Source organism: Laccaria bicolor, genomic scaffold, assembly GCF_000143565.1.
Source record: "Laccaria bicolor S238N-H82 LACBIscaffold_1 genomic scaffold, whole genome shotgun sequence".
Taxonomy (NCBI): Eukaryota; Fungi; Basidiomycota; class Agaricomycetes; order Agaricales; family Hydnangiaceae; genus Laccaria; species Laccaria bicolor.
The window spans coordinates 2,382,138-2,405,436 of record NW_001889872.1 but is presented as its reverse complement, the minus strand read 5'-3'; the positions used below and the strand labels follow the sequence as shown (position 1 = coordinate 2,405,436).

General features: G+C 45.9%; 5 protein-coding genes across 5 annotated transcripts; all 5 read right to left on the bottom strand.

The window, feature by feature from the left end:
• Positions 1–464: 464 nt before the first annotated feature.
• Positions 465–2,448, bottom strand: LACBIDRAFT_301618 (uncharacterized protein; the record flags this gene model as incomplete). Its single annotated transcript, XM_001873543.1, has 5 exons — positions 465–563; positions 621–676; positions 2,246–2,281; positions 2,331–2,381; positions 2,433–2,448. 5 exons carry the CDS (start codon positions 2,446–2,448, stop codon positions 543–545), a joined length of 180 nt encoding a protein of 59 aa, XP_001873578.1. The 3' UTR covers positions 465–542.
• Positions 2,449–11,429: 8,981 nt separating this feature from the next.
• LACBIDRAFT_321150 (uncharacterized protein) lies at positions 11,430–12,270 on the bottom strand (the record flags this gene model as incomplete). The annotated part of the gene is made up of 4 exons (XM_001873542.1): positions 11,430–11,549; positions 11,685–11,793; positions 11,819–11,882; positions 12,108–12,270. 4 exons carry the CDS (start codon positions 12,268–12,270, stop codon positions 11,430–11,432), a joined length of 456 nt encoding a protein of 151 aa, XP_001873577.1.
• Positions 12,271–12,600: 330 nt separating this feature from the next.
• LACBIDRAFT_321149 (uncharacterized protein) lies at positions 12,601–15,130 on the bottom strand (the record flags this gene model as incomplete). Its single annotated transcript, XM_001873541.1, has 6 exons — positions 12,601–13,239; positions 13,290–13,459; positions 13,514–13,908; positions 14,223–14,534; positions 14,564–14,802; positions 14,840–15,130. The coding sequence occupies 6 exons, from the start codon at positions 15,128–15,130 to the stop codon at positions 12,601–12,603; spliced, it is 2,046 nt and encodes a 681-aa protein (XP_001873576.1).
• Positions 15,131–16,583: 1,453 nt separating this feature from the next.
• Positions 16,584–19,716, bottom strand: LACBIDRAFT_321148 (uncharacterized protein; the record flags this gene model as incomplete). The annotated part of the gene is made up of 14 exons (XM_001873540.1): positions 16,584–16,793; positions 16,825–16,948; positions 17,104–17,307; positions 17,365–17,553; positions 17,601–17,662; positions 17,754–17,799; positions 17,891–18,239; positions 18,338–18,408; positions 18,466–18,554; positions 18,599–18,804; positions 18,851–19,007; positions 19,139–19,283; positions 19,333–19,336; positions 19,563–19,716. The coding sequence occupies 14 exons, from the start codon at positions 19,714–19,716 to the stop codon at positions 16,584–16,586; spliced, it is 2,010 nt and encodes a 669-aa protein (XP_001873575.1).
• Positions 19,717–20,146: 430 nt separating this feature from the next.
• On the bottom strand, positions 20,147–22,385 carry LACBIDRAFT_321147 (uncharacterized protein; the record flags this gene model as incomplete). Its single annotated transcript, XM_001873539.1, has 9 exons — positions 20,147–20,179; positions 20,243–20,311; positions 20,373–20,792; positions 20,902–21,086; positions 21,436–21,666; positions 21,719–21,810; positions 21,861–22,030; positions 22,081–22,276; positions 22,372–22,385. 9 exons carry the CDS (start codon positions 22,383–22,385, stop codon positions 20,147–20,149), a joined length of 1,410 nt encoding a protein of 469 aa, XP_001873574.1.
• Positions 22,386–23,299: the final 914 nt, after the last annotated feature.

Below are 23,299 nucleotides of genomic sequence, written 5' to 3'. Positions count from 1 at the left end.
TACAGAGAGTAAAGATAATGGTGATGTAAGGTAGACTTAAATACTAGATATATGACGGGCCTTGGGAAGTTTCTTATATGCCTTTGTAGTGTAGTGGTATTTTGTGACTACAAATTTGTAGTCTTCACATGAAGATTGTATGAGCCCTGAGGTTTTTGGTTCAATCCCTACTTGTTGCATTTTAATTTGCCACGTAACATTGTTAAATCTAGACCATGACTAATTATCATTTGGATAACCTTATCAGGTGATCTTATTAAGTTAACCCAAAACTTAATAAATTAACTGCAACATCGTAAGCCATTATTAGGTTGGGGGTGCCTTGGGGGCCTAATAACCCTTATTAGGTGCCAGGGAAATTTCCGACATAGTGTCCCTCCATGTGTTCGTCAGTAAAATAGGTTGTGCTTCCTATTCAGATTGAGCCTTCTCATGTCATGAGAATTGGCCCACTTACCGTAACAGAATGATTTTGGAGCCAGTGACCAAACAATAAAAAGCTTGTTGTTGGGATCATCTGGTACGATGTACAACATGTCGCATCACTGCACCACGTGCATGTTCTAATGGAAAGAGGGGTCAAGCACAGATAACCACAGACCACTACTAACTGTGCATACACAACATAGCCGTTTCCGAAAGGCAAAGTCAGCGAGGGCCGCGTGATTCCCACATACTGTACCAAACTGTATGGTGGCAACAGCGGATGGAGCATTACACACCCTGAAGGATTTTTTTCAGCAACAACCCAGGTGTTACGTGTTACTTTGGTCTGATAGGCAACCCTCCCCCCCCCCCCCCAAAAAAAAAATGTGGTAGACAATGGTACAGAAGTGAAAGGTTGGCATAATTGTGGGTTCCAAGGGTAAGGAGCAATTTTGAGGCCTCTGCACAAGGTCAAGGTCTTTCTGAATGGCCTTGCCATTCAGAATTCAGCACCCACATGGCTCTGTTCTCTTCAAAATTCAGAGTCATTGGCAGCACTTAGTGTTTAAAGGTTCAGTCCATAGGACCGCAAAAAACCGGTGGACCGAACTGAACCGGACCATGGTCCGGTCTTTTTTTCGGTTGCAGTTGCCCCAATTTGGGGTTGGTCCGGTTGCCGGTTGCCTCATTTCGAAAATCTTTTAAAACCGTTCAAAGACCGGTTTTAATCGGTTGCAACCGGTTAAACGGTCACGTGCGTTACATAGCCTTGTAACCACGTTTATTGCCTTTTATTGGGTTTTTGTTTCATCAAAAACGGTTAAGAATTGAGAAAGATATAACCAAATCCATATTTTACGCGAGTCTCTATGAGATGTAATTCGGTTTCAGTCATAGCTATGTCAAATCTTCATTAAATCTCTTGAAAATTGGTAGAATGACAGGTATTTATATGCTTTACTATTTTATATAACCCGTTTATTTTTCAGAGTAATAATGGTTGAGATACAAATGGTTTATATTGGTATAATAAATTATATGCAAAAAAACCAGTCTGGATCGGTCTGAACCGGTATCATGGACCGCAAAAGACCGGTCCTAGGTGGTTCGGTTCGGTTCCCTCAATATCTGGGTCGGTCCTGGACCGGTTGCGGTCCACGGTTGCGCGTTTTCGGGGCAAAAAACCGGACTGAACTGAACCTTTAAACACTAGCAGCACTGGAATGTACAGGCTTCCATGCCGTTCCTCAGCTCAGTGCTAGCATCTGGAAACAGAACATTGTCTACATAGACCTATGTAGACGTATAGTGATCGGTAGGCCTGTTGATAGCCTCCTCCTATGTAAAGCACTGTAATTTCGCCTTTTTATGGTAGTTCGGGTAGACAGTTCCTAGCCAGTCTACCAGGCTCTATGCGGCCTACCAATCAACCAAATCTCAACAGTGATTCACATCTGATCTATCACATGATCAAGGAGCTTTCCAGTGTCAGGCCAAAAATGCCAAAAAATATCTGAAATGTATGCAGAAAAATATATTGCAGCAGTGCTACTGTACATGCCAACATAAATGTAGACTACAAGTATCCATATAAACATCCAAAGTGTGTCGGCCACTGCACACTGGAAGGAGCAGGGGATGATGTTGATGTGCAGTCAAAAAGATGGCACCCCGGCACTGTGTGATCGTTGACATTCCCCAGCATTGCGCAAATAGTTGTGATGCCCTACTGAAACTTGAACCAAACCGTGATAGCGACACTGTTGAGTGTAAACATGTTAGCACACACTCAACAAACAGAAGAAATGGTGAAGCTTACTGCCGTGGTTTTGTTGGTCCATAGAAACTACTGTACCTAATGTGCCGTTAGTAAGGTTTATGCAACAAGGTGTTGGTTGGCTCACCAGAGGGAATGTGGGGAGCAAACGACCAAGGACCTGCTTGCTGTCCATAGGCTGTCCACATTAGCATTATACAGGTGGTGTTGCATGAATAGTGGAGCTTACCAGTGGGAATGTGCATGGTGATTGGGGGCAAGGCCTATCAACGGCTGACCTTTGAGTGTTTGTGAAGGAGAGAAGAAGAAGGTAAAAGGACTTGGAGAACGCTTCAATTGTAAAAAGCACGGAGAAGTGCGGTCAGCCATCAGTATCCCACGGCCTGTTTTTGTCACTGGATAACGCCATTCGCATCATTCAAGGTACAGATCATCCGCCAAGTTGCCACCAAGCCTGATATTCTATGATGAGTATGAATCTACAGGTAGCTACAGGTCTACCCAAGACTACTACACCTAGGTAGCTCTAGATAAATTCAAGAACTTATGTACGACTACATAATTACAATGAAATTACCCGGCCAAAACGCTGTTCCAGATGAGGGTCGAGCGAATGCTGAGTCAGAGGTAGTATATGTCATGCGAGGTCAGCTGAGATGTCATTCTTCCTCAGCTTTGACAACCACAAGCAATCCCAACCTGCCACCTTGCCCTGCTCAATTGTTGAGCAGCTTTTTCATCAATACTTTACTCATCTTTCTCACCATCTATATCTCATCCTTTTACCCTCCTTCTTCATCCTCTCTCGCCCTCTTCAGATCTCACTCCCACATCTGAGTTTACATAGCGACCTCACCAGCATCCTTGCCTTCTTTCTACCTCGGATGTCATAAAATCCACCTCTTCATTTCACACAACCGCCATGCTGACATCTTGTCTTTGTCAAGCCCAGATCAATGCAGGTCCTCGATTCCCTCTGAGTATTCTGTCAGAGACTCCGTGGCCAATTTGCATTTGGTGTCCCCTGGGTCAGCTGGATTCACTTCGAAAATACACAATGGAAATGCATCTCAAGCTTCCCCAACACCAAGAGGTCCATGACCTGACACCACAACACCAACAAACTCAGGTCCAGGGCACAACCAATGTCCGTCCATTGCTTCCGTCATGTCCAATCTCTCCAGCTATGGCACTGTGCAAACTCAGGTTGGTTCACCCCGACAAGGCAGGGTGGAAAGGTCTCGCATGGAAACACCCAAACCTTGGCAGCAGGTTTACTTGCCCAAGGACGACTTTGGGTTCACAAATGACTACAAGGCGCCAAAGCCGAAGGTAATCCCGCTCTCTCCTGACCCATCAATGAGTAGTCGTTGGGCATGCCGCATGATTTAGAGACACTACATCCTCAGGCGAAGTCCTCCCTCCACTGTTAGAATCGACGTCTTTGACTTGGACACTATCCCACACAAGATGACATAATCTTTTGGAAATGCTAATGAGATGTAGGTCGACACAGAGCACATTTGTCCATCAGACCATTGCAGGGGTGTATCCTGCATGTTATGGGTGTTGTTCCCCTCTGGATTATTCGACGTCAACTTCAGCCTCGGAGGTGCATTTCACTCCTGCTACTGTGAATTCTGAGTTTAGCTTCAGCCCCACTCTGTCGATTTTCAACTTCAGATTCTGAAATATATGGAGATCTCAGGTGAAAGAATGAGATGAAGAGAGCGAAGGAGATAACTTTTCAGACATAGGATCTCGAACAAAAATCCAGCTATGTCACTGTTCACTTACTCGCTGTTTAGATCTCAATCACATTGTCTTCTAGGATTGACATTGATGACGACAAGTACCCATTTCACATGCTCAAAGCTCCTGAACATGGTTGTCGTTGTTGTGGACCTACTAGGTTTCCTTCACGAAAAAGATATCGTCATGAGATGCTCTCGAATTTTTCAGACGACAAGGAGATGAGGGGATCATCCACCATGTCATGGATGATAAGCTCTGTTTGGCTAACTGCCATCTCGTCTTTGCACATTGTCGCCATCTTCATCTCCATTCTCATCATGCTCATCATTACCCTCCTGTGATTTTGCCATCATTTGTCATGTGCCCCTTTCATTATGTGTCTCCATACTTGCTCATTGCATCTTTTTATCATCCTGTTTCTCCTTTACTGCTCACATTTCACAGCTTGCCATATTCCCCCTTCCTTCTCTGCTCTCTGTGCCCTCCTTCCTTCTCAGTCTCATAGCTGCTCATCTTTCAGAGCAACATCTGTCTCTACAATTTCAGCAGCCACAACACTCGATGACTAAATGAGATGCTGTTGGAATTTCAGGAGCTTTATGAGCATGTACAATGCGCCCCATCTTCAGATTTCACTTGATTTCAGGTACATTTCTTCCATTGATTGTTTCCGTGCATTCTTAGGGGTGTTTTGCATTTATCCCCTTATATTTTGTAGTCTACAATATATATACAAAGTCTTGTACTGTAGTTACCCATATGTTTGCCTCTGTCACCCAGAGACAACCGGAATATTATTCCCCACCTTGCCTTGATCACATGTGCTTGCTGAGTCGATTTCAACACAAACGGATTCCTGTCCTCTTGGGGTGGGTCAGTCTCACATACACCCCAGTCACGTCGCTTTCTGCTTTCGTTCCCTCGTTCTCTCATTTCGCCGCAGTTGAAGGCTCAGCACTTGATGTCACTCGCCGTCACTCTCTGACAGTCACGCGCTGATTCTGAAGCGCCGAAGCAAAGCTGCTTGCTCAGAGCGCACCTGTTGAAGTCCTCGCGCTTGGCGCTGGAGGCTGAAGAAAGTCCTCGTGTGCATTTCCGAGGCAGAAGATGTCTGCACAGACATGAAACCTGCAGAAGAGGGCTGCAATGCCCCTAAACTTGCAGAAGGAAGCTGCCATCGAGATCGGTGCACTACTAGTATTTGGCGCTGTTGATGATCAGCTGCCATGACGAAGAAGAAAAGCTGCCATCAAGATTGGCACACTGTTTTGCCACTGTCAAAGCCACAATCATGAGGAAGGAAAGCCGCCATTGAAATTGGCGCACGTTTGAAGTCTTCAGGCTTGGAGGCACATTTTGAAGGAGTAAGAGGAGTTGGAAAGGATTTGAAGGATGTACGGAGGAGTTTTTATTTCAGATGTCGACACCACACCATGTGCATTCGATTACCCTTGTCGATGACGCTGACCGCCGCCTGTTTTGATTGCTCAAGCCGATTTCTGCAGCTGCCTATGCTCACCGATCCCGGATTTGTTTTTTTTTAATTGCTTCCCCCCTTGCTCGTCGCCGTTCCCATCACCTACATTCACTTGTTGGAGCCTTTTTAGGCATGGGCCATTGTCTGGATGTTGGAGATCAGGAGATTTATTGGTTTGAGGGAGTGCCTCCCATTTTGTTTTATATTTCGCATTTTTCGGAGACTCCTCAGTTTCAGGGAGTGCCCTTGTTGCTCTTGGGCACATTGCTTTGCTCGAGGGAGTGTGTTGGAATTTTGGGAGCTTTATGAGCATGCACAATGCGCCCCATCTTCGGATTTCACTTGATTTCAGGTACATTTCTTCCATTGATTGTTTCCGTGCATTCTTAGGGGTGTTTTGCATTTATCCCCTTATATTTTGTAGTCTACAATATATATACAAAGTCTTGTACTGTAGTTACCCATCTGTTTGCCTCTGTCACCCAGAGACAACCGGAATATTATTCCCCACCTTGCCTTGATCACACGCGCTTGCTGAGTCAATTTCAACAGATGCCTTCTTCAGTTTGCAGCAGCCAAGAGAATGGAAGAACTGCAACCAGAAAACAGCTATGCCTTTCCAACTCTTTTGCCATTATTTCCATCATCCTGCTTCTATTCCATCCATTCTTCTTCTATCAAATTGTGGTCTTTCACAACCTGTTCCCCACCCTTACACCTTTCACACCCTGATATCTTTGATCAAGAATTTCCACTGCATTCTCCTTTTATTATCCTCACTTTCACCCTCTCTACTACTCTCACCATATCTTCTCATTGCCTCTTCTTTTCTTTAATTGTTCTCCTTTCATCTGCTTTGTTCTCCCTTACTGTGCCTAAAGCGTTCTTTTCTTTCTCTTCCAAATCTTGCAACAAAGAGCTTCCCTTTGAGACCTCATATCACCAATCACTACTCTTAACCTCTCTTGCATATTCTGCATCTGCCTTTCCATCTTTACCATCCTCTGATTCATCATGCCACACCACCATCACAGAACTCTTCCTTCACTGATTCTGGCTTTGTCAACTCTCTGATTACATTCTTATTTTTCTTGCTTTTCATTCTTGCATGCATTCCACTCATTTATAATGTTCTGATAGAGGTCTTTCCTTTTGAGACCTCACATTATCAATCATTATTTTTAACATCTCTTGCATATTCTGCATCTGTTTTTCCATCCTTCCCATCCTCTCATTCATCATGCCAAACTACCATCACAGAATTCTTTCTTTTACTAATTCTGGCTTTGCCAACTGTCCAACCTACATTCTTATTTTCAGTCATCTTGCCTTTCATTCTTGCCCGCATTATTAATGTTCTGATAGAGGTCTTCCCTTTTGAGACCTCACATTACCAATCATGGATTTTTATCCTCTCTCTAATTTCCCCTTCCCCTATCATGGCTTTGCCAACTCTCTTTGTACTCTGCTTACAGCCATTTGCATAATTCCGTGAACATGCAGATTTTGTTTTCCTGGTGTGACGTGACATAGTTACCTAAAAAGGGATCATTTCTACTTGCACAATGATCATGACTCACTGTCAGATGACTGGTATTTCGAGGAAGGCTTATCGATGTATTGAGGAATTTGTGATAGGGTAGATTGCTCTGTAGGACTTATATCTAAACTTTAAATGTGTAACTACCGAGCACATGGGCAAGTCAACAATATATTCAGTAAACAGACTGTTAGGCCCTCAAACATTGATGATTTGCTGGGATTGAGACTGAGGCAAGATGATAGGGCCACCAGGAATTCTGTTCAGGGATTCCGTACAAGTGAGGGGGGAGCGAGCTTTGGGAGAACAATAAGCTTATGGAACACCATGCACGGAACCAGGATTCACATCCAGCTCAAAGATCTGGCAGGGAGAGTAGGATCCATTCTGGTGGGTTCTTGGTGAGTTACAGATAGCACTGGAATAGACAATAAGAGCTTCATAGTGTGGCAACGTTGAGGACGGTGAAGAGTTAAGAGAGATGGACAATGCTTAGTAATAGGTGAGATGTCATGTCATGCTGGAAAATAAAATCTCGGTGTTCACGGAATTATGCAAACAGCTGTAAATGCACTATATGTACTATACGCATTCTTCTGGGATTGTTTCATGCCATTGTTTGGTAGTCTCCACCAGGCCTTGCCTAACTACCTCTGCATGGTAACAAACAGCTCCCAAGGCTTCACCTACCCACAGATCAACATGCCTTGCTCGCATGATTCCATAAGGCCTCACCTAACTAAAGTGCCGGCAAAAAATACTGCGGGTCACGATTTACCAAAAAGATGAGGCTAGATTATTAATTTATGGGGGTAAATAAACACCTTTTTTGTTCTCAAGTTAATGAGGAGGTTCTTCTGCATAAGACACCATAATGTTGTGTGGTTCCTCAAACGAGGAGAAAAGTTACAGAGAGTTTGTTCCTGAGTGCCCAAAAATAGACTGTAATATTACCTCATCAAATTTGAGAATCGTGGCACAGCACGACAACACTTCCTCGAAACCACATCATTTCCATCCAAACTCGCAGAAAGTCTATGACTAAAGCCACACCAACAAAGCAGGCACGGATCGTCTGCCTGCGAGAGCGGAATGTCCCCATTAAGGACATTGCCCAAGAACTCAGTCTCAGCGAGGACACAGTCTGCCGCACGTTCAACAAATACCACGAGAGCCACAACTTTTACTATACCCCACCACGTCCAGGTCGTCCCAGAAAGTTATCCAAGCGCGACACACGCCTTGCCATTCGGAAGATTCGGATGGGGGTATATCCTGACACATCCAAGCTACAACGTGACCTGTTCCCAACCCTCTCTGTCCGGACTGTGTGCAACGTCCTCATCCGTGAAGGCCTACATGGCCGCCGTCGTCGCCGACGCTATTTCCTCACACCAACTCACATTAAGAAGCAACTGGCATGGTATTTACTCCATCAGAACTGGACCGAAAAAGACTGGCTATCTGTAGTCTTTTCGGATGAGAAGAAGTTCAATTTATTTGGGTCAGATGGGCTTCAGTGGTGGAGGAGGGGAGTTGGAGAAGAGTTTGATGTGAAGAATGTGAGGACAGAAGTCAAACATGGAGGGGGCAGCCTCATGGTTTGGGGATGTATCACATCGAAGGGGTATGGTGAGCTCCATCTTGTCGAAGGGATCATGGATAGTGTCCAGTTTTGTGAGATACTGGATGAGTCACTCCTCGGTACCCTAAAGACGCTGGAGATTCAAAAAAAGGGAATGATTTTCCAGCAAGACAATGATCCCAAGCACAGATCCAAGTACACGACAACATGGCTGACACGTAACGGAATCAAGACACTTCCATGGCCACCTAACAGTCCAGATATGAACCCAATGGAACATGTCTGGTCTCAGCTCGACATTAGACTTCGCCAACGCCCACAATACCCAACCATAAAGTTCAGCTTTGGCAGGCCTTGGTGGATACATGGGCAGAAATGGAGGATAGTTACTTGTTCTCGCTTTACCACAGCATGCCCCAACGCGTGGCAGCTCTTGGACTTGCAAAGGGAAGGTATACTCGATATTAGTCCTTGTATTCAAAATTAGACTTGCACGCCTTCATTTGACCGAGAGCGCTTCATTCAAACGAAGCGACTTTTCAGAGTTTACTTCCTAATTTGGATTGAAGCTGCCCTAACATAAACACGATACGACTTATGCCTGTTTGAAAGGATATTTCATCATTCTCAAACAAGCCACCATGTATTCAGATATGAACCAGAAAAGCTCTGGCTTTGAAAGGCTGTTGAAGTAAAAAAAATTCTCACCCGCAGTACTTTTTGCCAGCACTTTACCTCTGCATGGTCAACATGCCTTGCTCACATGACCACCTCCAGTCTCCCTTATTGCTTCTGTCAAAGAAGTATCTTTCCCTACATATATCTTTCCCCTGCAACATACCTCAACATCAAGTGACACTGTTCCACATAAATACAGCTATGTCCCTTACTCTGCTCTCTTTTCTCTCCTTTCCTCATCTTCTCAATATCATGAATTCCTTGACATGATTTTGGCAACTCCCCACTGCCTAACTCTGTGCATTCTCATAGATTCCTCGTAATGCTCCTCTCATTCTCTCAATACCACCATCCATCCCCACAACAACAACTATAGCCTCTTTTTCCTCATCATTCTCATCTTTCATGCTTGTCACTATATTCATCATCATCAACTCTTCTCTATTCTATCACTCACATCTTTTTTATAGCATACCGCTCCTCACATTAAACCTTGGGGTCTGCCAGAGGTAGTGATGTGCAGGCCCGGCTTGGCCCGAAAGCCACGGCTATGGCCCGGCTTTCAGCGGCTCAGGCTTGACTATATTCAAGCCTGAGCTTTTTGCAAGGCTTCAGGCTGGCTCAGGCCCGGCCCAGGCTCAAGCCATGGCTCAGGTGCTAAAGTCGAAAAATACGCACAAACAATCAATTAGTCGAAAACTTATCGCAAGTTCTTTGGAGTTTACGGTATGTCTCCTCTATCACTTTCTTCAAAGCTCCTGACCATGCACCGTACAGTTCACCTCGCACGTCATACCTCCCTTAACTTAACTTATAGGTTTCAGCATGGCAAGGGGCTGGATATGGGGTGTCATGGGAATATGACAAAGTGGGCAAAGGCGCAAGTGAGGGAGTTGCTTGGAGTTGGTGCGTTTTTCTTTCATTTTGGAAATAGGGAGTTAATGGATTCGTGCGCTCAGATATCGCAGCGGTGTCAGAGGATCAAGCGTGTTGATGTTGGGAGCCAATGCATGGTTCGTGGTTCGGAGCTAGTTTTGCTGCACTGGGTTGTTACACCAGGCCTCGCGTTTTCCCCTGAAAAACTCGTGCAACCATTTGACATCGTCTCAATGCAATTTTGCATGCACCACACTTTTGAGACTGTCCAAAGGCGCATTGTATGCTTGACAGGAACGTCATTGGTATACAGAATTCGGTTTGAAAATCAGGACTCGAAACCGATGTTTGGCCGCAACTACTGGTTATTATTGCAAGACCCAGCCGAGAATGTACCAGAGTATGTTGCGCGATGGGAAAATTTTGGACAGTGAGTTACTTGTGAGTTACCGCCTTTCTGTGCTGGCATTCTATTCAAATTTCAACTACTTAATCATACCAACCGTACCCCTCCAAAGCAAGGTCCCACCAATCTTTGAGGCCATGGCTCAGGCCATGGCTCAGGCCATGGCTCAAGGCTTCATGCATTGTGAGCCTGAGCCTTGGGCTTTCCTGGGCCTTGACGAAGGCCCAAGAAGGCCCGGCTTTGGGACGGCTGGCTCTGGCTGGCTTATGGCTTTGGGCCGGGCCTGGCACATCACTAGCCAGAGGCTGACCCTGTTTGCTGCTATCCCACGCTCCTCTTTGAGTGGTAAGCAGAGGTCGGCTAGGCATACAATGGTCTTGAACAATCCCTGCCAAGTGTGACAACCAGTGAAATAAGTAGTGCTTGAAAGTCCAGTCCAGTCCGGTTTTTTGACCCAAAACGAAAAGACCGAGACCTAGACCGGTCCACACAGTTCCTAAAACCTCAAAAGACCGGACCAGGACCGGAAAAGACCAAGACTGCGGTCTTTTTCAGTCTTTGGACTGGTCTTGGTCCAAACTGGTTACAACCAGTTCAAGACTGGTTTTTCAGCTAAATATGCCATAGATTTTGCAATTGTGAGTCGGTAATTTTATTAACATTCTTCGTAGCTTCTAAACGAGTGCAAGAACGTCAAATTACGTTGAGAATTGATGTATATACAAAAATACTAAGGTACATCTGCTATTTTCACGAAATATTTTACAGTTTTTTATGTATCTTTGTCAGTTTTTATCCTAAAAATATGATCTTAGGTGTGTTTTGAAGGGTTTCTATGTAGGTACAAAAGACCGGTCTTAACCGACAAGACCGATCCATGTAAACCGGTTTTTTTGCGGTCTTGTGATCTCAAATCTGAAAGACCAAGACTGCAGGTCTGGTCTTTTGCAGTCTTGGTCCGGTCCAGTTGCGGTCTTGGTCCGGTCCAGTTGCGGTCTTTTTGCAGTCTTGGGACTGGACTTCCAAGCACTAGAAATAAGCAACAAAATCGGGTCAGTGTTATGTGTTACGTTGCCACCATACAGTTTAGTACAGTATCTGTTGACGCAGTAGTTGATATGAGCTAGATCCCACTCAGAATTTAAGACACAGGATACTACTCACATCACAAGTGTCTGGACCGAATAATAAAGATGACCATTGTGGCTCTGATACATCTTGGGGGCAAGTTGGCAAATCATCGTACAGATGGAAAGCACTTTTCCACACCCCTCTGTATGTTTAATTCAAAATCACACCTCTGAATGTTCTGGTGGATTGCACCAGGTGATACAGATCCACAGGGTGTAGCCACCCAAATATCTGGACGAAAGGCAAGGAAGAGTCTGAACACGGAACAAATAGGCTTACCCCGTACAGGACATCAGTCAGCAACATAAGAAACCTATTCACATCCAACTGTTCACATCCTGTGTGTGTTCTGTGCTTCTTCAATCTTAACTGCTTCATGATCCACCTGGTCATGTAATTTGCTTCGGATGCGTGATTAACAATGCAAGCTGGTAAAGACAAGTGAGATTGATGAACCATGGAAGTATGGGCAATATGGCGCCCTCTTGAGCACATCTGACCGGCCTTCTAGTAACTCGTCCACTCCCACTCCTTCAAATGGAAGATCTTGGTAAGGCTCGGCCAGCAAGTCGCTGGGAATGTTGACCAGATTCAAGGTGGCAAGATCTTGTTCGTCCATTGGAGTTTTCAATCAATCCCAAGAGAGTTTGTAGAAAGAAAGACTTGACTGTTCCCAGTCATGATGCATGCGCGGATGCCATCACGCAGCACACAATGACGGCATATTGGGTAAGAGATGTGTTCTTTGGTTTCAAGGTGTCGCCAATCAGCAATATTACGAATTGTTGTTTGTCTCTTTTATAGATGGGTTCAATGGTCGAGGTTAAGTGAGACGAAAAGTCGTGTTGAATTATGTCAAAAATATGCATACAGAAGACTACATATGTGCTGAAACGCTAGTGTACAATGAGTATGTATGTTCCAAAATAAAAACGTTGCAGAATCTGGTTCATTCGAAAGTTGATTGAAGGGACAGCTTGGAGGGAATTGTTGATGCAAATGGGTTTTCATTTCCTGCCGAGTCTTTATGGGGCCTAGTCTTCTTTCTTTTGGGCCTTGGGGAGTCATCAGGTGGACCTGTTGAAGTTCGCTTTTCAGGGGTCGTAAGAGGTTGCAGTGTCGTTTCTTCTGGGAGGGCCTCCACAGCTTTGATAGCGACATCGATGTATCTGAGAACTTCAGCATAGTGCAATTCTGATTGCGGCATCAGGGCCATAAGAGACCCTTGTGGTGCATTCCACAAGTGCAACTTTTTATCAACCTGACCTTTGAGAAATTGGCGCAAACTGTTGAAGAGATCGAGGAAGATATCACTGAAGTAGGTGGAGATTGGGGTGTCTTTGTCGAAAGAGACTGAAAGGGTCATAAACTTCGCATTCGATGAAAATTGGGGGTTGTCGTCTTCCCACTTTGTCAGGGCAGGGGGGAGTGCTCCACGGCACGGCCATTTAGCCTTCTCATAAGTGCAACAAATCCAAAAAAGAATGTAGAAGAAGGATTCCAGATCGTCGAGATAATCGTGAGTGGCAGACCTGGTTCCAAAGAGTGCACTTCTCAAAACCATCACAGATTGAAATGCACGCGTCCCCTAATTCACCCTGTCAGATATATAGAAAGCTCAAGATAGACAACACAAACAGTGTGGAAATCAGCGCCGGCCAGGCTGGTGATGCAATCCATCCAAATCCCCACATCCAAATCTATCAGAAGACCGCAGTTACCAGGTTCGGCACCTTCATTCCCAAGTAGAATATTGTTGATGCTAATGTCACGATGTAAAATCTTTCTGTTCCACAAGTTTTGATGACCTGGATGAAGGAGAGTTGTCAACGAAGAGAGCTATGTAGATACTCCAAGCTTACCAGCAATAGCATCACGAAAGGCATACAGCAGCTGAAGCCATGTCTCGAACCTGTCTATAGGCTCCCCGTAGGCTTGAAGTGTGGTCTGAGAGAATATCCTATCATGGAACGCGGGGTTTGGCTCATCAACAAAGCTCGACATGTCAATCCCCCTGTACTTGGCTGTGGTATATTTGGTCTCCTCATGAGTGATCATTTGCCCAACTCCAGCCAAACCCTTGGCTTCCTCCAGAAACTGCCATTCCGGCGTCCGATCTTTCAACCGCCAGGCTTCTTTGACGAGATGCTTCTCGCCATCTGGGCTGGTGACTGCATGGCATTGAGTGCCTTGACCACAAATCGCACACCACCAGAAAAGAGGTTTTGCAGACGTCAGGTTGTACTGGATTTTTATTCTGTTTTCATCCAGTGTATAGAGAACTCAGCATTTTCCTTCCCATTTGACATTGGGATCGAACCCGACTTTCTCTGCATCAGGGGAAGCGACACCAAGCATGATACGAACAAAATGAGACGGATTGTCGTGTATATTGATTAGAGCGGAGTATTGGATGCCACTTCGATTGAATTGATAGAGTCAAACGTGTTGTTTGGTCAGAATGACGGCGTAAACAAAAAATCTGTTTTGTTGTTGGATGAAACATTGACTAAGAATAAGGAAATGAGCACCACTGGCACAGCGATCATCTCACAAAATTAAAAAACTGACCGAGTGTAAACAGTGAGCTGGACAAGATGGTTCATAAAGTTTGACTCCAATGCATCCTTCTCTGTTTTGATATCCACAAGTGCAGTGCAAGACTTATAGGGAAATTTTTTCTTCTTATCACCACCGGGAATGTAGTCTCCTGTATTAGTTGATTCCATTGGTGGGAATGCTGACAACTTGTGGCCTTGAACCATGAAGTCTGGTGACGACTTCAGCTTGGTGTTATCTATACCCTCTATATATGAAATGCTTGGATGGCATAGCTCTTGAGAACCCAACAGGTGCGTTCCACCTTCGCGTGCTCGAGCAGGCCTGTGAAAATTTTGTAGTACGGCACGTACAACTCACACTCTTTGTCGACTGCTTCAGGAATTCCCACCCATTGATTTTCACAGTAAAGGTTGGCGTCGTTGAGAACTTTTGTGATAGAATCTTGAGAGACATGGCTGCAAAATGTGTTATCGGCAAAGTGGCGACCACCATCATAAATGTGTGATTTCAGTTCAGCCTCAATGAAGGGCCTTTGTATAACGACTTGCGTCCGTTCCATGCGAAGTAGGACCCATAGGTGTGTCGTCGACTGAGGGTTTATGATTAGGATTCCTCTGCAGAGTAACAGGAGCAGCTTCAGGGACTTGAAAAGCCTGACTGGCAGCTGGGGAAGATGTGGGGGATAATGGGCTCGAAAGATCAGGTTGTGCATCCTGATGTTTCTTCTGCAGAGTAACGGGTACAGTTTCAGGTGCTAGGGCAGCCTGACTAGCCGGTGGGGACAAGAGGGGCAATAACGGACAATTGGGTTGTGCCTCCTGAGATTGCGAGGGTTTGGTTGGCGTCACAGGGGGTGAAGACAACGGTGACGAAGGCGCAACTGTGTTTTGCGAAAAAGTGCAGGTGAGCTTTGCCATTTCGAGTATTGGATTAGAAAATACACTGAACTCACATTACTTGAAGCTGTGTTATATATCAAGGCCAAAAATCAAGGCCACAATTCGAGGCCACCGGCCACTGGCCACATTTGCAGAACAATGGAGATTTGATGAATGAAGAAGTTTTGCACAATCTACCAATTGAGCTAAATAGGTGCCTATTTAGCTCAATTGGTAGATTGTGCAAAACTTCTTCATAAATGTATATCCCTATACATTTACCCAGAGATGCCTGTGGAGGGCTTATAGACTCCAGTAGCGACCTATCTAGTTATCGAGGTAATGTGAAACTTTGCTTCCCAGGGATTGAACCTGGGGCCTCATGGAGGGCTTATGTATAGGGATATACATTTATGAAGAAGGCGCCTATTTAGCTCAATCGGTAGATTGTGCAAAACTTCTTCAATGAACGAAGCACCTCATGCATATGCATGTTTTGAGAGCTGTGACTCACCCTCACGTGGGCGCGTCGTGTTGTTTCAATGTTGTTTGACCCTTACTATTAGCACCTCGCCAAACATCGCGTTGAAACCAAGCGTCAACCAGCAGAGTGAACGTAATGGACAAATTCAAGTTGAACGGAGGCAAATTGCCCTCGGGAGTCACACTTGTTCCATACTGCGAAAGTAAACCATGACCCCCACCAAACCCCCACACGAACACAATACTCTGTTCCGTGTTGTCATAATTGCTGAAAAAGCTGGACAGCTGGAAAAAAACCAAGGTAAAACTCACGGGGATTATGCTGGATTACGCAAATCTCTACAAGGTGTTCATGATCTTTCCCGAAGCCCAGCAACAAACAAAAGCACAGAAATATACGCGATGATACGGAAGGGCGAAACAGGGTTGACACTTCTTCAGCCAAAGATGCAGCAAGAGCAGCCATAATTGTAGACATCTGAGCAACAGTCAAGCAACAGTGCTTCGATGGAGTGTAACTGCGTTACTTTTCGAAAGATTCGCCCCCATGTGCAAACCTAGAGAGCTGGAAAACTTGTCCAGTAGATGCGCCAACAGCATGTCCTAGGACTCCTAACTTGGTTTTAACTAACTGTGGGTCGTTCTCGAGACACATCACACTGACTGGAAAAGTTTACTCTTCGATTGTAGGGAGGCCTTCGTGAGCTCTTCATGATTGTTCACGCCTCCTTTACCTGACGACATTCATAGCACCCAGTTGACGTGAACATTCGACCTAGGTACCATATCACCATCAATACCACCCACTTCACCCCACCGACAACCGGCGCTTTTCGTCACGCTTAGCAATTGCCCTTGCCACTTCGCGCACACGAGTACAATGAGTCTGACGACCGGCAGGTTCAGCTTGCCACTTGTTGCACGCCGCGTGAAGTTATTGGGTCCCTCAGCCAGCCAGAAGCCGCGTTTGGGTTTGTTGACTACCACCACGACTCGGACCTCGTTTCACTCAGACTCGCTTTCCAACCGTGCCCGCGGTTTGCGCGGCCACAGACCGCCGTCGCCTCCGCGTCAACGTCAACTTTCCACCGTCGGCCTCCAACAAGCCAGTGAAACCTGCTAGGCGAGTGGCTCCTCTACGAGAAGGGTTCGAGACTCTCAAGGGTGATGGTTTCGAGTCTAGGTAACCCGATGTTCCCTCCTTGTTAACAGGATCGTACTGTTGTAAATAATGAATATTATTCCTCTACCTTGCGCAACTGGACAGTGGAGCGAGAACGGAACAGATGAAGTCCGAAGCAGCAAGCAGCTGCCAGAGTCAAACTAGCCGAGAAAAGGGGCCAAGAGCTGGATCGGAAACCGAAAATCATATTACTTGATTGCAGTTGTAATTGAGAGTGTCAAATCTTTCAACGCGCCACGGTAAGTTCAACTTTTTCCCAATGGCCATGTTGACGAGGCCCGGGTACATGATGCCTAAGGGATACATTAACCAGCGACTCTCAAAGTTAAGGGATGCTGGTGCTCACTTCCTCCACAGATGTGGTATCAAATCCTGCATCGACCACAACTGGTAAACAGGTCGCTTCGGACACATTTTGCACATGAACTGGCAAGGCGGTTCCAGTGCGTAGTGGAATGGCCTCCAAGAAGCATATCCCCGCGGCTGGAGGTGGAACTGGTGCTTGTACGCGATGACATCTTTGCCTATGACTGGCCACTCCATGTTGTGACTACAGCGATGGAATGTTGATTTAGATCGAGGGGCGAAAGATCAGAGAAAAACTAACATTTCTTTGACGTGAGACTTCGCACATGAAAGGGAAACACTCTTCTCAAAGTGTTCTGGGCAGTGGTTGCAGCCCCAGGCGGTTGCCTCGGCAGGGGGAAAGAGGGGCTCATGCTCTTTGACAAACTGTGTCGCTTCTGGTGTAAGAAGCTGCCAAAAGTATACTGATTCCATCGTTGCATGTGTCAATCTATAGAGCTGTCAATAGCTGAGATGATGGATTCAAAAGAAACGTACACATTCCGTCCACTTAAGTGCTTTCCGACCTCGAACGCCTCGTACAGACGACATGGGGCATGCTTCACAGAAAAAGCGGGCATCAATCAGGTCAAGATGTTCTGGTGTCGTTGTCGCGGGATCAAGCCCCAAACAGCGGATGAGAGAACATACAGCAGAGTAGCCGACCGAGTTAAACCGTAGATTCATATGGCAAAGTCTATCATAACTTGGACGACTATTGCTCATGTGTGGACAAATGTTTGTCCAGCCGCAGTGCCACACCACATAGCTGACTGTCCAAGCATAACCTGCAAAAGAAAACGGGGGCGATGACGTATTCAGTCTCTTCGGGCAGCAGTGAAGCCAGACGTGCGATCTGTGAGTCCATGAACTCTGATATAAGCCGAGGAAAACGAGCTAACGCGGTTTCCCTCGAAAGCTCAGCCATAGGATCAGCTTCGGAGGAGAGGAAATCACTGAATAGACTGTCTCTAGAAATTTGGTGAAGAGGTGGGACATATGCCCACTGTTCTGGCTTCAGCGTCATGCGATACTCCGTATAATATGACCTGACGAGATTTTGACGTTCCCAAGACAACCTCTTCATTTTCTTTCTGTACACCATCGATTCAATATCGGGCTTGATTTCACGGTAGACTGGAAGAATAGATCATTGGAAACTGGAAGGCATGGCATGGTAAGGTGTTTACCCTTGCCCGTGACTCGTATGATACGCCTAGCTCTGAACAACCCACAAAGGACAAGCCGTTCAGCAGCAATTGTATCACGTAAATCATGTCCAGTGTTCACAAGTCGGGTCAGGCATCTGCGTTTAGGTATCTGAGCATATCAAAATCATAATATAACGGGCATAGCCGCTTACCTCTTTGGTGATTCCCGTTGTAAGTGCTCCTGGTCACAGGAAATATCAGCATAAACGCCTTGCGCCCATGTGTTGGCTCCTCGCGCACTCTACTCCAATGAGAAATGGTTGCAAAGGTTACAAAAGTACGCACAATGTTATTCTTTTCACATTTTTCTGCAGTGTCAATTAAGAAAGTTTGATAGCTTTCGGTAGCGCCTGGTACCTCTGCGTCGATGTCGGCCAGAAACCCCTTGACCTCGTCGACTTTTGCCTTTACATCCTTTCTCAAATATCGAGCATAGCGTCCCTCCATGTGTTCAACAAGCGCCGGGTTGTCAGTAAAATAGGTTGTGCTTCCTATTTAGATTGAGCCCTCTCATGTCACGAGAACTGGCTCAGTTACCGTGACGGAATGATTTTGGAACGAGTGACCAAACAATGAAAAGCTTGTCGTCGGGATCGTCTGGCACGATGTAGAACATGTCGCGTCGATTCCCCACGTGAGTGCTCTGACCGAAAGAGAGGTTAAGCACAAATAGCCACAGACCATGCACTACTAACTCTACATGTGCAACATAGCCGTTTCCGAAAGGCAAAGTCAACGAGGGCCCCGTGATTCCCACAAATCTGTTGACGCAGTAGTTAATATGAGCTGGTCCACTCAGCATTCAAGACGCAGGAGGCAACTCACATCACAAGTGTCTGGACCGAATAATAAAGATGACCATTGTGGCTCTGATACATCTTCGGGGCAAGTTGGCAAATCGTCGTACAGACGGAAAGCACTTTTCCACACCCCTCTGTATGTTTGACTCAGAATCACGCCTCTGAATGTTCTGGTAGATTGCATTAGGTGATACAGATCCACAGGGTGTAGCCACTCACATATCTGGGTGAAAGGTAAGGAAGAATTCGAAAAACACGGAACGAACAGCCCTACCCCGTACAGAACATCACTCGGCAGCATAAGAAACCTATTCAAATCCAACTGTTTGCATCCTAAGTGTGTTCTGTGCTTCTTCAATCTTAACTCCTTCATGATCCAACCGGTCATGTAATTTGCTTCAGATGCGTGGTTCAATGCAAGCCTATAAAGACAAGTGAGATTGACGAACCATGGAAGTACGGGTTATACGGGGTCCTCTTGGGGACATCCGACCGGCCTTCTAGTAACTCGTCCAGTTCCACTTCTTCGAATGGAAGATCTTGGTAAGGCTCAGCCAACTGGGCCAGCTCGCCGTAAAAATCGATCAGATCTTCTTCGTCCATTGGAGTTTTCAATCAATCGCGAAAGAGTTGGTGGAAGATAAGACTTGTCTCTTCCTGGTCATGATGTGCGCAAGTCAAGCGCAAGTCACGGTAGGATCAACTGTTGGTGCATTTTCCCGCGCTCTCACTTCGTTTTGCAAGGCCTTACCCCAGGATTCCCACATAAACATTGTGAGCCGTTGGAAATTGAACCTAGCTGTTCTCGAACACCATACAATCCCTAAATTCCAACACTCCCAGTACCAGTATTGAATTGCCCCGTACTTTAAAGACACAATTCGATATTAAGTATGGAATGGAGATGACATACATCATACAGAAAAGCGAAACATACAAGTAGGCCGCCTTGAAGACTCCCGAGTAAAAAAAGATTGTTCAGAGGTTATAAGATATGTAACGCTAATGATCGAGCGCCTCAAAGAACAACCTGTCACTGCAGGTCATTGAAAACTTCTTGAGGGTCCTAAATATAAAGTAATTCTTTGAGATACACCGACATCACAGTCAACCACAAAGTGCCACTCACAAATCGTGACTTAGCGACAATTTCGCCAACCTTCTTGAGAGCTTTCTCTCTGCTGAACGAGCGCATTATCTAGATGAAAATTCTCATCAAAAAGAGGCAGATTAGGTGATCAAGTTCCTAGTCGACGAACATTCTCATCTCCAATGTAGTCCCGAATCAACATGTGGACATCTCCTCGCTGCCTTGACGCGCGGTAGGTCGTAAAAGCATGAACTATATCTTGACGGAAAACGGCTTTGTTCTCGCGAGGACGAACTAGCCAGTAAAGCCCTTCCATTCCCAAAGTCAAATCTGAATTAAACAGGAAGTCAACCTCGGCAACTGATGGAGCCAAGGAGATATTACCAGTAACGTAAGCCATGAGCACCCTAGCCGTGGCTGGAGTTGCAACTACCATTTCATCAAGCACCTTGGCAGCGTCCGCGATGGCAGGTGCGATCGCCCCGGGGTTCATCACAGCCTGCGCGATGTTCTCGATTATCTTGGTGCCCTCAGCATCGGGGCCTGGCGTGCCTTCCAATGTCGGCGCAACAATGGGCTCAATGAATAGCTTTCGAATCATCGTTCTCATGTTAGCTCCGAGCAAAATCTATGTCCGGAATTGACGGAAAAAAAATAGAATTCAACAGCGTGGCAAGCACGTTTGGAAGTGCGCCCACCTTTTCAGGATCCTGTGGACTCATAGGCCAGTTGAAAAGAGGAAGGAACACCATAATTAAACTCCATACCTTGAAGTTCCACAGCCGTACGATGTCGGAGTGGATTCTGCCAAGGATTGTCAGGATGGTAATCCTACGAACACCCTTCAAAGGAATAAGCGCTGCGCCGAGGCCAGGCCAATACACTGAAAAAAATTCAATTATGAACTCTATTCAAGGGAGATGGGGCCGACTGTTTTTCCCAGCCCTGTGAATTTGTAATTAGATGGTCGTAGTAACGTTCAAAGGAGACTACTCACTCCAACGACATTTCAACTTTGAGATCAATATCAACCTGATGCATTGGATGAGAAAGGGAATCACGGCAAGCCGGTGGATGGCGCTACCATTTGCGCTGACGCCCAAAGAATGTTCAAAGACTCTGATTGCTGGAGGGTGGACTTGGTGAGTTCGATCAAGTTTGTTATGGAGTCGTGCTCTAACGAAGGGGAAAAACATGAGCATATGACGAAGATTACGAAGCGCCCATATTACGCTTGTTTGATACAGGGCAGAAGCGCGTCCATGCCGCGGGCACAAATTTTGATTGTAGGATCGCTACGCAAGAAGTCTCATATTGCTTTTTGGCAGCAGCGACACAATCAAGCTTCGCCTTGGCCTGCGCCGATTTGGGGTCCATCCCTTGATCTATGTACAGCTTCTTGAGGCGTTTTTGTTCCCTAAATTGCAACCTGTCGAGTTTGGTAAAGACGACGATCACGGGCACTAAAGAGCGATAAGTGTAAATATGTGATTGACGTTGATGCCGGTTTCTCACCTTTATTTCTTGTCTCCAGCAAGGAACGAAACAGAGCAACGTCGCCGCCTTCAAATGGTCGTTGTCCAGCGATCGGAATTTCGATGCAATACCTGACTATATCATCAGCAGGACAGAGATAACTTGGGGGGGAAAGCCGCACCAGATAGCGTGAAGTTGTTCAGAAAACGGTCGGCCTTTGCGATTCTCGATGAAATCTGTTATTATCTTGAGATTCTCAGCAGATCCACTCTCTATTCCTTTGCTATCGTGGAGGGAAAGAGATTGGTTATTGGGAGACGTTATCTCATGGTTGATGTCATGATCGCCAACCTGGATTCTTTTCAAAGGTGCAATCGCATACAGAGGAGGCGACGACGTACCGTAAAGTCTTGCACATTTGCTCGATCCAACTCGAAATCGAATACCTCCGAAACAAGGGTGGATTTTCCTGACCCCGCTTTACCAACCAAAAGGATTCTGAACACATCACATCCTTTGGTTACGCGGTCGAAGTATGAGCGTAGCTGATCATCGTCGGAGTCGGTGCTTCCAACTGGCGAAGGGCTCCGATATTGGCTACGAGGAGAAGAGAGCATTGAGTGGCAAGATGGTCGTTGTGTTAAGCGCCAGAAATCAAGATATAATGGGCCCAGTGCTCAAGGCACGCACACCCTGTCAAAGCCATGATTATGACGATTCCGGTTTTGGCTCCGGCTTGAATCCGGTCGCTGCACCTATCAAGCAGACCTTCATGAAGAGTAGCCTACTAGCCGGCTCCCTTTGAAAATTTGGAAACCTTATCGAAGGCATCCAGTACTGTTGCATTGCTACCTGAGAGGGCTGGGTAGGGGAAGGGCGGTATTACATCACATGATTTCGGACCTATCATTTCAAAATGGGCGAGCGGCGAGCGCCTCTCTCTAACTTCAACCTTTACAGTCTCCTGAGGCCTTGCGCTTCGTTGCGACAAGGCTAGCTTTGCGGTCTTGCATATCAATCACAGAATTGGGGGTTTTATACACGACGCGCATGGGTTGTTGCTCCTCGCGACCTACGGTCGAGAACGATAGAAAAGTTGTCCCTCAACCGGCCAAGATCAAGTGAGTACGTCGCCTTTGATGAGACCAAAGAAATAAATGCAAAATTATTTTTCCTCAGCACAGGCAAGAGATTTAGGCTCTTGATCATCGGCAAGACTGGTTCCGGCAAAACAACTATTCTAAGTAAGGTATGACTCAACTTGCACAACCGCTGGAAAGTATTTGACAAAAGTTTAGGTTTGTGGGGAGGATGTGGTAAGACAATTAAGTATTTTGTTCCATATATAAGCTCTCAACAGGTTTCTAAGGCGGATGCACCTAGTACATGTGTAAAAAACGCCATACCTCCGTTAACTTCAGCCACTGATTATTTTCTGTTTTATAAAACAGCGAGGCCATCACGACATCGAGAAGGAAATAGTATTTCAAAACAACGATAAACTCGTCGCCCACGACTCCGAGGGATTTGAAGCAGGCAAGGTGGAGGAAGTTGCGGTCGTTAGGAATTTTATTGAGAAAAGAAATAAGGAGGAAGATGTGTACCAGAGGCTACATATGG